General features: G+C 39.6%; 1 protein-coding gene across 2 annotated transcripts in view; it reads left to right on the top strand.

The window, feature by feature from the left end:
- The first annotated feature begins 4933 nt into the window (after positions 1-4933).
- LOC124134536 overlaps positions 4934-12751 on the top strand; it is a 28176-nt gene continuing 20358 nt past the window's right edge. Inside the window, exons 1-3 of one of the 2 annotated variants that reach the window (XM_046499397.2) lie at positions 4934-5219; positions 8116-8262; positions 8959-10405. In XM_046499397.2, the coding sequence (XP_046355353.2) occupies positions 5018-5219; positions 8116-8262; positions 8959-9104 (495 nt within the window). In that variant the 5' untranslated portion in view covers positions 4934-5017 and the 3' untranslated portion in view covers positions 9105-10405. Of the gene's footprint in view, positions 5220-8115; positions 8263-8958; positions 10406-12751 lie in introns of those variants that run through there. The other variant, XM_048400401.1, reaches the window with a different exon arrangement.

Genomic DNA, 12751 nt, shown 5'->3' with positions numbered 1-12751 from the left:
TAGTATAGTTCTACACACAATGTTTTCACCGTTTAGTGTCACTGAATGTTTTCGTGGAAAAGGAGAACTGTCTGACAATCGTCTTCAAGGAAAAGGGTAGTCAACACCTATAGAAGCTAGTGAATTCCCATCTGGTGAACAGTCATGACTAATTTTGAACATTTGGATAGTGTAAGTCTTTTCAGAGATATTTCAATTCGAGTTTGGATCCGTGTGTCATTGTCAGGGAACGTCAAGAATGGCCATTGTACATTGTACCCAAGAGGGTAGAAGGCGTGACGAGCGAACGCTTTAACTCCAGTCTGCACCGACATAAAAACACCCATGTGAGGTTTCTGTAATTTAAACACAGTATGTCCGAATCGTGGTACATTACTCCATGTTTAAGACTGCGGTATGGTAATTCTGAAGAAAGAAGTTGCCGTTATCAAATCCAATAATGTAATGGAGTGTTTCAAACAACAGTGTAATACTACAATACTCTCAAAGAGGTAAGGTGGATTATGCAAGGTCTTTAAGACATGAAGATAAAGATGAAATGATTATACTAGTGAGTGAAAGCGAAAGTGGGTGTAACGTCGCTTTATGCCCCATTACAGCACTGCGTGCCTTGAAGGGACCCGCAAGCAACGGAGCCTGGCTCGACTAAGGGCCGAAACTCTGCACAGCAATTTCAGACGCATTAACACGCTAGACAAACCTAGTAGATTTAAATAATAATAAATCATGGAGTGTGTGTGTGTGTGTGTGTGTGTGTGTGTGTGTGTGTGTGTGTGTGTGTGTGTGTGTGTGTGTGTGTGTGTGTGTGTGTGTGTGTGTGTGTGTGTGTGTGTGTGTGTGTGTGTGTGTGTGTGTACAAGATAGAACTGCATTCTGTGTGAAATTTCTGCTCTTCCGTTCATGTATTCAGTTTTGGATCAGAATATCAAATGTATCATGTCGCGGTATATTGAGGTCCCCTGGACCGGTAGGACGATATGGACACTTCGACGGGCTTTGATAACCGCTCATTATGTTTTGAAAGAAAATCAATATATGTAAAAACTCAAGGCGAGAGAATAATCAGTCTCGATTTTCTGTCGAATAATATTCCATTGGGCGTAAAGGACACCAAGTGTTCGCGAAAGGGTTAACAAGTCCTGCTATACCTGTAGAAAGAAATGTACCAGAATATCCTGAGAGGTTCGTTACCTCTGTAGTCAAACGCTATAACTATTGCTCCAAGATCCGGCTTCATAACTAAACGTCCCCAACATGTCATTGTATGCAAGAAACAGATAATGAGAAGAAATCGATGAAATATGGATATTAGTTCCGCCAATATGACATTAATCAATCAATGCCCTGCTGGAGCAGTGCATAAAACCAGTGTTTACTATCAATTTGATTAGGCCAGGCTTACGCCAAGGGTTAGTCTCTCTGGCCAGGGTATTCCCCACCTGACTTGAATCAGAGAACCGGGTCTAAACCTGCAAACTTTGTTCCTTGACATCATTTGTTGGTTTGATTGATTGAGTATGGCTTTACGCAGCTTTTAGCAATGTTCCAGCAGGATCACAGCGGGGGACACCGGAAGTTGGCCTCACACATCGTACCCATTGGGGAATGGAACCCGGGCCTTCGACGTGGCGAGCGTACGCTTTAACCACTTGCTTACCCCACCACCCCTTATTTGTTGGGGTTACTTCCGACGAAGAAGATCTCCTTAGGGGTGAGAAAACAAAGCGGCTGGATTGCAGGGGAACATGTTCAAACTTCACGTCTGGCGATCTCAGAACCACAGGCGGCCATTGTGATTTCAAGCAAAAAGGTTGATGCTAAAAAGCGAAATGGCAGAAAAATGAAATATATAATTGATGTACACTTGATGCAAGTTACAATGCATAACCGGGAACATTAAAACAATGGTAACGATAAAAAAAAGGGCAACTTAACACCATGAGACGACCTGTCAAGGTTATGTAACATGTCAATCGAGTCGTGCCAATTTACACTTGTCAGAGGGGTACACAATGTACGTGATCTAGACTACCAGTTGTCGGACTTCCATTTTGTGGAAGCCTCGATGACTGAGTTAGTTAGATCGCTGACTTTGTGTGCTGGCAATAAGGTGCCTCACTCTGAGAGTGTGAGTTCGAATCCCGGATGGGACTCAATCCATAAAAGTACAAGAATTTGTACTTTTCCAAGAAAGTATCATCCCAAATATAGTAGTTGTTACATTTGACCACTTTCTAAAAGGCATTGTGTATTCATGATACCCTGCTGCTGGTGCTCGGCATTGGCGTATTAAACTTCAGAATATTTGGAAAGATGTACCATTTAGATTGTTTAACTTTGCCTAAAATGGCTATAAGGTGGACAAATTAACAAAAAGTGATATTCATTTTCGATATGGTTTAAGTAACAAACTGGATATCCAACCTAGTTCTATTTTGGAAGCTTGACCACTGTTGCTGCTAGGTGGTTATTATTATCTCTGTCTTTAATGCATTGTATTTTATATTGCCATTGAAATTGTACTGTCTTTCAATTTTGAGCCAAACAGGGTAACAACAAGCACCATCTTTTAACATCTTTTGGTATGACACACCCGGGGATCGAATGCCAGACCTTCCGCTCTCCGCGCGGGCGCTCTACCACCAGACCACGGAGGCGGTCCTGGAAGTTTTATTATTGAGCTTACAATACACCCGTAAAGTTGAAAACATTATCTCCTAACTCAAGCATTTCTAAATCTGTCTAAATGGTGATCCATCCTCACATATCAGGGTATTATTATTCAAGTTTTCCTTACCAGCCCCCAGGAGTCACACATGTGCAACAATTGTACCCTTGGATTCACATGTTAAAGACCAGTTATTCAAAAACTAATTACTTTAAAATATAACGGATTGTAATACACCAAATGAGACAAACAAGCCTCTCTCTACCTGTCAGCAATAGTCTCTACACTGTCCAAAAAAACATATCCTCCAAAGCTTCAAATGAAATACTACAAGGAAGAATTGGAGTTAATTTCTGAATTGAATCTGGTATTTGATTGTCATAGTTTAGAAGTCAATGACAAACAAATATTTGTCCGCGCGATTTCTCTTAAACTATTCAGTGGATTCATCTCAAACTTAGTACATATAATCTGTGTCATATGGAGGGGAGCAGTCAAAAGAAAAACAATGTTTTTATTAATTTTCCATTTTTTATGAATTTTTCAAACCCTAAGTAACCCTATCATAGATATTTAATTTGTAACTACTGACACACTAGGCGGGTCGGGTGTATTAGTGAGCCACGCTCACTTTTGCACTTTTTACACATAAAACATCTGATGTATTGATTCATCTTGAACATAAAGAGCAATACATGTACACTTACTAAAATATCATCTAACCCATTCATGTTAATAATGATTAAAATACAATGCGTCTATCAATAGTAAAGAAAGTTTAAATTATAATTTAGTCACAATATGGATGATATGTTGCCGCTGTGACCTGTAATTTTAACTCACTCACCATAAACACCTCCCCTCTGTTAGTTCACTCATTCTATGGTTAAGCTGAATAAACAATATCGCTGAATTACAATACAAGCAACACGGATATTTTGTCACTGATACCTTATACTTATAAGCGGATAATTGTTATTAGACCAATAACACTGATGACGTACACACATGCGTCATTCTTAATATACTGATAATCACTAATACCCGCTTGACCATCATGTTCGCTATAGAGAGATGAAGTGTTTCAGTTACAATTTCATGTTCACATATGTTTAGCACAGACACAAAAACATGGACCATGCTGTACACTCATAAATAAACATTAAGTTACCGCTTCTTTCCGCCAGCAAGACGGTACTATAAGAGCTCACTGGTCTGAGCATGTGCAAAGCCATACATAATGTCACCTTCCGTCTAGATCTAAAAGCATGACCATGATAGTTTTATCATGAACGATTAAAAAGTACATATGTCAAGACTGGCATGCCCCATTAACAGGTGGTTCTAAACACTGTCCTATTAACCATTCCTTTTATGTGCAGCCTTATCTAAAGCATATTAGAGTCCATAAGTTCGTTAGAAAAAACAAGAAAAAGAAAGAGTTTTTAAATCACGTAACTAATGATATGTAAGAAGAATACCATGGGCTGCTTGTCGTGAGGCTTATGTAGATCTGGGTCAAATGTATCTTCACAAGAAATATATTTTTAAAAGTACATCCCATATTACATAAATATAATATACTAATGTCTGTTGATGACATTAAAATTGTTAGACATTTGGCCATGTTTGTTTTCATGCAATTACAATTACAATGAACTACGGTTATAACGAACACGCTTATAACGAACTAACGGATATAACGAACGAACTTTTTAGCCCCGACTATTTGCTGTAGCTATACTGTATATATGCTTATAACGAATTATGGTTATAACGAACGAAAATTAGTGGTCCCTTTGTGTTCGTTATAACCGTAGTTTACTGTATTAAACAATAGTGTCAATGAGACTCAAATAATGCATGTTGTCTGCACTGCAGCTCTGTATGGGTCAGTGGTCTGTACCCATGCTGAATAAAGCTAAGGATGACTGATGGCGGGCCAGGTGTTATTTACAAAACAAATTAATAGGGCAAAAGCATAATTCCTAGAATTCCTACTGTAACTGGAAGGCCAACGTTGGCTTACCCGGAATATTCCATGAATAAGATTCATTGTTAGCCTTTAGAATAGATACGGGTGGAGAATCGGTGGGTAGTTAAAGTTGAAGGACGTTGGGACCTAAGTCAGATTTCCAGACAGGTACGTGTGAAACCTCAGGGGCTCCCAACCTTCCGAGAACTGTTTTATGTGCTTGACCATATTTGGGAGTGTATCTGTTTGTCAGCCAATCAGAACATTGTTATTGAAGGTGGGGCTTGGAAACCAACGGGGTATACAGTCCACGACATACGAGGCCAAGTACATAAGCGATCTCGCCCGGTTTTCAGGGTTCTTCAGCACATGAGATGGGGTTCTCTCAAGCATCTCTCTTGTCCAAGATCGGACTTGGACTTTGTGTGGCTGGCCTGATTTTTGACCTCATTGGCTTCCCATCACCGTTTTGGACGACATTCACTTTAAGATCAGTAACGTTTGCAACTGGATTGTTCCAGACATGTGCTTATTCATCCACTACATCGCAGTGTATACAAATAACTGGCGTCATCCGTAAGTTGCATTTTTAGTGAGTGAGTGAGTGAGTGAATATGGCTTAACGCCACTGTGGACAGTGCTTGAGTTAGAGCACGGCGTGTACTGTTTCCTACATATTTGTATTCCTCTGCTTCAAACCAGTGTTATTTCAACTTTCATTTCTAATATATCTATGATTATCGTATTTGTTGTAACCGGGTTTTCCATGGCCTTATCCATTATTGTATACAGATGACACCAAGACGGCTACATGGTGTGAGGCTTGTGTTTATTTGTGAATAATCACGATAGACACCATGTTATAAGAAACAACAGATAATATAGTATATGCATATTAAAACATAATATATATCATGTAATCATCAAAGCAATACGATCATTTCTGTTATTACTTACAACTAGTGAGTGAGTGAGTACGGTTTTACGCCGCTTTTAGCAATATTACAGCAATATCACGGCGGGGGACACCAGAAATGAGCTTCACACATTGTACCCATGTCGGGAATCGAACCCGGGTCTTCGGCGTGACGAGCGAACGATTTAACCACTAGGCTACCCGACCGCCCCTACTTACAACTAAGTATTATCAGATGATATGGTAGAAATGTCTTACAATACATATTAAGTAAAATGGTTTCACCTACATGTGTATATGCATACCCTATGTGTGGCACAAGGGTGTGAAACGTAATACCCTTCAAATGTCACCGTCTATAATATGTCCTGCAGAAGAAACAGCAGGAAAAATTACTTACGCATTATATGTACATGATATGTAAATACTTAGAGTGACTTAATACAATGAAATAAATAACAAAATGCATAGCTTGTGCACTGACATAATTGTAGATATAACTTAGCATGTATACAAGATAATATTAAAATACACTATTGCTTAGGTTAAAGTTCAGCCTCTAAAACGCATTCATTCAAAACATCAACTTAATAAAAAATATATAATTTAATGTAAATATGATAAGTACTTCTTAGATGCTTATTTATAATGCATTATCTTTGATTACTATTTAATCCTATTTAGAAGTAAAGATAAAGTAAACTAACCGTTAGTGGTGATCTACAAATACTCCCAATGCAACGCATAGTGAAAGTGACAATATGGAGTTAGTCAGAGCAATAAGGTAGAGTTTGAATTTGGCCAATCACAGGGATAGCTTGGGATGTGATTGGTCACTAGAGGGCCGGACATAGAGAAATGGGATAAAAACAAACCTCTGTTAAATTATATTCAACAAAAACAAAACAAAAACTTGAAATAGGTTTATTTGCAAAAAAGCTCAAATACATATATATACACCTGCTACATTGTTTTAGGTTTTTTATTACTATAAATAAACTGCAAAAGAAAGTAATATACATCAATGTTTGATGGTGGCTAAAAATGAAACAAGCAAGAGATGGCTATTACAAACGTTATCACAACGTAACTCGGCTGAAAACAGTCAAAGAAAAACCGAAAACTTGTGATCCAAAACCCAACTTGACAGACTGTGTGTATTGGTGATATTAAGGAGTTATACAGTTTTGACGTATCGTTGGTGGTCTTGGGGGAATAAAAATATAAAGAAATCTACATAAGTCAATTTGTGACGCATAGTGACATCAGCTCGTTTAAGTCGCATCTGTCATTTATCACTTTCCTTAACTGTAAACTTTCCTGTCCTGTTTTCTAATTTCACTTTTTTGACAGGGACTTCACTTTTCATTTGCGTTTGAGACAATAAAACTTAACTATGATACCCGTCTCAAATACATCAACATCGAATACCCATTTCTTGCTTGTTTGAATTCATTTTAGCCACCATCACTCATAGTCATCTTACCTCAATGTAAGGATGTTGAGATTTGATTGGTTCACATAATCTTGATCAAATACTATTTATCCCGCCTGGGAGGGAAACACATTTCTGAGCGTGAGAATAAGTCCCTTATACCCCGCCACGAAGAACACAGGCTGCACACACGCACTCACGCACTCACGCACGCACGCACGCACGCACGCACGCACACACACACACAGCGGCTGGTCAAACAATTCTAAGCCCGACTAACTTTCAACTATGGGCCATAACAAAGTACAAAGTAGTAGTTCATTGCAAGTGTATGTTATATGTTGAGGCCGTTTGTATATTAGTGACAGCCAGTTGAACGTGATTGTGGTCCAAATGGAAACAGGAATGGAAAAGAACGAGTACCGAGCAGTTTTTTACTTCATGGAAAAGTACTCCCCAAGAAATTCATGACCGGTGCCTACTATGCTGATTCGCTTCATCGCCTGAGAGACTCTATCAAAGAAAAGCGGCCAGGAATGCTGTTTGTTGGAGTTCTACTAATTCGTGACAATGCCTCTACTCACACCTCTCGACTTGTAAAGGCTGCTGTGCGACAAGAGCTTCCTCACCCTCAATACTCGATACACCTGACACCAAGTGATTTCCACACCTTCGTGGACGACAACGATGACCTCAAAACGGCCGTGAATGGGTTCTTCAGGGTGGCTTCAGAAAACTTTTTCCTGACTGGAAGGGGCGGTCGGGTAGCCTAGTGGTTAAAGTGATCGCTCGTCACGCTGAAGACCCGGGGTCGATTCCCGACATGGGTACAATGTGTGAAGCCCATTTCTAGCGTCCCCCGCCGTGATATTGCTGGAATATTGCTGGAAGCGGCGAAACACCATACTCACTCACTCATGATTGGAATTGAAAAGCTTCATTATCGATATGAGAAATGTATTGCAAAGCAGGGTGGTTATGTTGGAAAGTAAAATTAAAAGCACTTTAAAAAATGCTGGTTTTGTTTGCTAGGCTTAGAACTTTTGGACCAGCTCTCGTACATACATATAGAGTAGCCTTATATTTTGAAACAACATTAGCTGCAGTTATATATTTTTCAGCTGACTGGTACGACGCAGTGAGAGCCCTGTCCATAATTGGGTTTCTGCTGGGACTGGCTTGCGTGGTTGTGTTGTGCATCTACCTGCTGGTGAAGAACGACTTGAAGTTGTTACAGATCTGTGCACTTGTGCTGGCCTTCCTCTCAGGTAGGTTTTCATCATACACTTAGGCGAAATGTCGAAAAAAGGTGTTTGGGTATGTGGCAAATTACATGAAGGCAAACAACATCAGGAGTATACAATGTCTAATATACATAATATGTAAAATTAACACTCATTCCAGTCATTTCTGTGACCGACATGGATTTGCAGTTCGTGTAACACAGTTATAACAAGTAGTGTTGTTTCTAGTAAAGTTAACTTTGTATTTGTTTCACTTACTTAGATGTGGACCCGTGAAGATCCGGGGTAGAATAGGTCTTCAGGAACCCATGCTTGCCGTAAGAGGCGACGTTGCTTCTCGTAAGAGGCGACTAACGGGATCGGATGGTCAGGCTCGCTGACTTGGTTGATGCGCGTCATCGTATCCCAATTGCGTGAATCGATGGTTATGATGGCAATCACTGGATTGTCTGGTCCAGACTCGATTCTTTACAGACCGCCATCATATAGCTGGAATATTGCTGAGTACGGCGTTTAACGTCAAACAAACAAACTTGTATGTGATCGATTTCATGATGTCAATCCCTGGATTGTCTTGTCCAGACTCGATTATTTACAGACCGCTGCCATATTGCTGTTTGTGGCATTAAACAACAAACAAACAAGAAAACTTGTATGTAATACAGTTTCAGTTGTATATTCAGAGCAAATGTTTTAAAGCATAATTCATTCTATTTTCAGCAATTTTCATCCTCGCTGGGGCGATCCTTTATGCTGACAAGCGGGAACACACAAATCTAGGCTGGTCGTTTGCTCTCACAGTTGTCGGGGCGGTGTTGCTCCTGATAGGGGGGATTGTCCTGACGGTGGGCAAAATAATTGGATGACTCAGGGCCGGGAGTGGGTGAAGTGGATGGCTGTATTCTCATTCAAACTAAACGCCATAGAGAAAGAAGCCAAATATATTTACTCTTTGTAGACAACGATTGTTCTTTACTGGTTTAACTGTTAATACGGTTGTCTTATACATATGAGCAGTCGGGTAGCCTAGTGGTTAAAGCGTTTCATTTTTTACGAGTCTACACATGTAGATAAACATATGTCATGGTTAACTTTTAGTGAGAAAATATGCTGAAACGTGAAAAACCTTGTCCATTTACGTAGTTTTCCTTTGTTTACATCACGTGCTGTCATCGAAGCCAGACGGAGTGTGAGAGTTACGTTCACCTTGATGAATAAATATATTTTGTCGTGTACCTCACAGTGGTGTTATGCGAAGTTATGTTACTTCTAAAAAAGACGATTAATTAAAAACTAGACGTAAATTTTAAGACGTTTGCATATATTTTCTTAGAAAAATGTTTATAGATTAAGTTCAGGTGAGTAGTTGTAATATTTTCATTCCAAAGCTGGCAAACAACCACATAGATATTTTGACATATGTCATGATGTAGTCATTTCATTCTGGACGTATTTTTCCTTAATTGAGTCATATACGCAAGAATTCTGCATCAGGGGAAACCCTGGTTAGGGTTTGAAAAATTCATTATAACAATGGAAAATTATTAAAATCATTTTTTTCCTATTGACTGCACCCCTCCATATGACACAGATTATATGTACTAAGTTTGAGATGAATCCACTGAATAGTTTAAGAGAAATCGCGCGGACAAAGTTTTCGGACGGACGGACGGACGGACGGACGGAATAATAAAAAATTGTGAAATCTACCCAGCTTTCTTTCTTAAGCTTGTTACATGGGTGATACCATTTTACTTAATCAAGGGTACAGGGTGCTAATTACTGATGCAGCCAGCCATAACGAGTGTTGTTTTAACGGGTCAGCGTTTTGGCAGGTCTTCGTTTTGGGAAGATACCTTAAAGCGTTCGCTCGTCACGCCGAAGACCCGGGTTCGATCCCCGACATAGGGACAATGTTTGAAGCCCATTTCTGGTGTCACCCGCCGTGATTTTGCTGGAATATTTGCGGCGTTAAACCATACTCACTCACTGTAATATGCATATGTAACTACTGCTTATTTGAGTAGGAATAGGAGAGCGAGACAGACAGAAAAATATGATATACATGTACATATATGTTTCATGGCAATATTACAATAGTTAAGTTCATCATAAAAACAGAATGTTCGGAGTGTTGCTCATTGAAAAATAAAGAATTTTAAACCTATCTTTGATATCATATTTATTTGGGCGTTATGCTAGCAGACTTCTCAATTTCATGGCCTCGGGTGTAGACCTATATCTGTGATTACGTTATATTTACGTTACAACGCACTGGGCGCATGTTTAATTGGTGTATTTTATATGTGTATTTTTGTAAATGGTGTGCACAGTGCATCTCAGGATATTCCCGGACCCCCTTGCTTGTCACGTGAGCTGACTAATTCGGATCGGATGGTTACAATGTGTGACCTCGCTGATTGTGCATCAGCGTGTCCCCACGGCAAAGGTCGTTGCTCATGGAGCAAATCATTCGTCACCACTCGCCTCTTTCCGTAACCTGCAAGAAGACTCATCCCCCCTGTCGATGAATGTTATGTGCAAAAATACCACAAACCAATCAGAATGCGCGCATGGTTTCAAATTCTTCGTCAAAGAATCCCTCAGAAATAATTTTTGATTTTACATATGTCTTGCATCTACAAATATACACAAGACACAGTTACATGTGTTCAATCATACTGTATAATTCCGCATGTCCCGATGTGCTTTAAATTGCATCTGAAATATATATAATATATGGGGAAATACATGTTAACCATTACGCAATGACTTGACAGTTGTTTTAGGTATGCCCGTTTGCGCTAAGACGGAACCCGGTCGCAAAAATGGCTTGTCCCGGAATAACACGAGTTGGTCACGAATGGGAGCAGGGTGATACCATTTTGGGGACTGCCGTGATATAGCTGGAACATCGCTGTTACAGCGTTAAACAACATTCACTCACGCACCTGTGTGTGTGTGTGTGTGTGTGTGTGTGTGTGTGTGCGTGCGTACGTGCGTGCGTGCGTGCAGCCTGTGTTCTTCGTGGCGGGGTATAAGGAACTTATTCTTCCGCTCAGATATGTCTTTCCTTCCTGGGCGGGATAAATAGTATTTTATCACGATCACGTGAACCAATCAGATCTCATTATCCTGACATGGAGGTAAGATGACCATGAGTGATGGTGGCTAAAAAGAATTTAAACAAGCAAGAAATGGGTATTCGATGTTGATGTATTTGAGACGGGTATCATAGTTACGTTTTATTGTCTCAAACGCAAATGAAAAGTGAAGTCCCTGTCAAAAAGGAGAAATTAGAAAACAGGACAGAAAAGTTTACAGTTAAGGAAAGTGATAAATGACATATGCGAGTTGAACGAGCTGATGTCACTATGCGTCACAAATTGACTTATGTAGATTTCTTTATATTTTTATTCCCCCAAGACCACCAACGATACGTCAAAACTGTATAACTCCTTAATATCACCAATAAACACAGTCTGTTACAACCAACTACAAGCTGCATGCACAACCATGGGGTCTAGCGTCTCGTCATTTCATTTTATATGGAGTATAAGGCTGTAAATAATATCAGTAATTTCGTCCGCTAACTCTGGATTTTAAAGAGGCAGTCGTTCTTTTGTTTTAGCGATCTCGATCTTTTGTAAATAGTCAAATACAATAGGTGAAAAGTGCTACATGTCAACGATCTGCAATAGGCCGATATCCTCAGACATAATATATCTGAATTAACATACCAGAGACTCTTCAGCAAGCTAAAGACACTCGTCCAGGAGAGTCTCCATTGAAAGATCACCTTCGCCAGGAACTCAAGCAAATTCCTGGATGCTGCAGGCTTCTATGCAAGGTTGGGGTAAACAAGGAATATTCAGAGACATTCAATTCAATTAATTAATCAGTGCTACTACCAGTGCTAATAAAGAAGTTTTATATATTTATTATTTATTATATATTATATCTTTGTACAAGTACATAAAGTACGAGATTACTTTTCTACTTTTCTTGGATCACTCCAGACTAATACTTATGTAACATAGGGTAGACCAGTCAGTGCCTTCAGCCATGACGTATGTTGTTTAAGGTGTGTTACAAATGGGACGTCTAACTAATGGGAGGATACCCTGAAATGCCGTTCAAAGCACAAAGAATCAACAAGCAACATTCCCTACTGTTTCTCTTGTACCCATGTGTGTACCTAATGTTTCTTCCCTATTTCTTCCAAGCCGGATATATTTTGTCGCAGCAATGCCCGCCCAAATCACGCCATTTGTGTTGAAATAAGGTAAATGTTCATTAAAGGAAGCTTTTGCCGTCACTCCCTTGCGGCATTAAACCAGGGACCTTGAACTATCATTAGCATAACAAATTCCGTTTACCGTTGTAAATACGTTGTATAGCATTGTGCATTAGTATAGTTCTACACACAATGTTTTCACCGTTTAGTGTCACTGAATGTTTTCGTGGAAAAGGAGAACTGTCTGACAATCGTCTTCAAGGAAAAGGGCAGTCA

This window comes from Haliotis rufescens, unplaced genomic scaffold (assembly GCF_023055435.1).
Source record: "Haliotis rufescens isolate VD_foot unplaced genomic scaffold, xgHalRufe1.0.p SCAF_2, whole genome shotgun sequence".
NCBI classification, from domain to species: Eukaryota; Metazoa; Mollusca; class Gastropoda; order Lepetellida; family Haliotidae; genus Haliotis; species Haliotis rufescens.
Note: the sequence above shows the minus strand (reverse complement) of the source record. Positions and strands in the feature narration are given on the sequence as shown.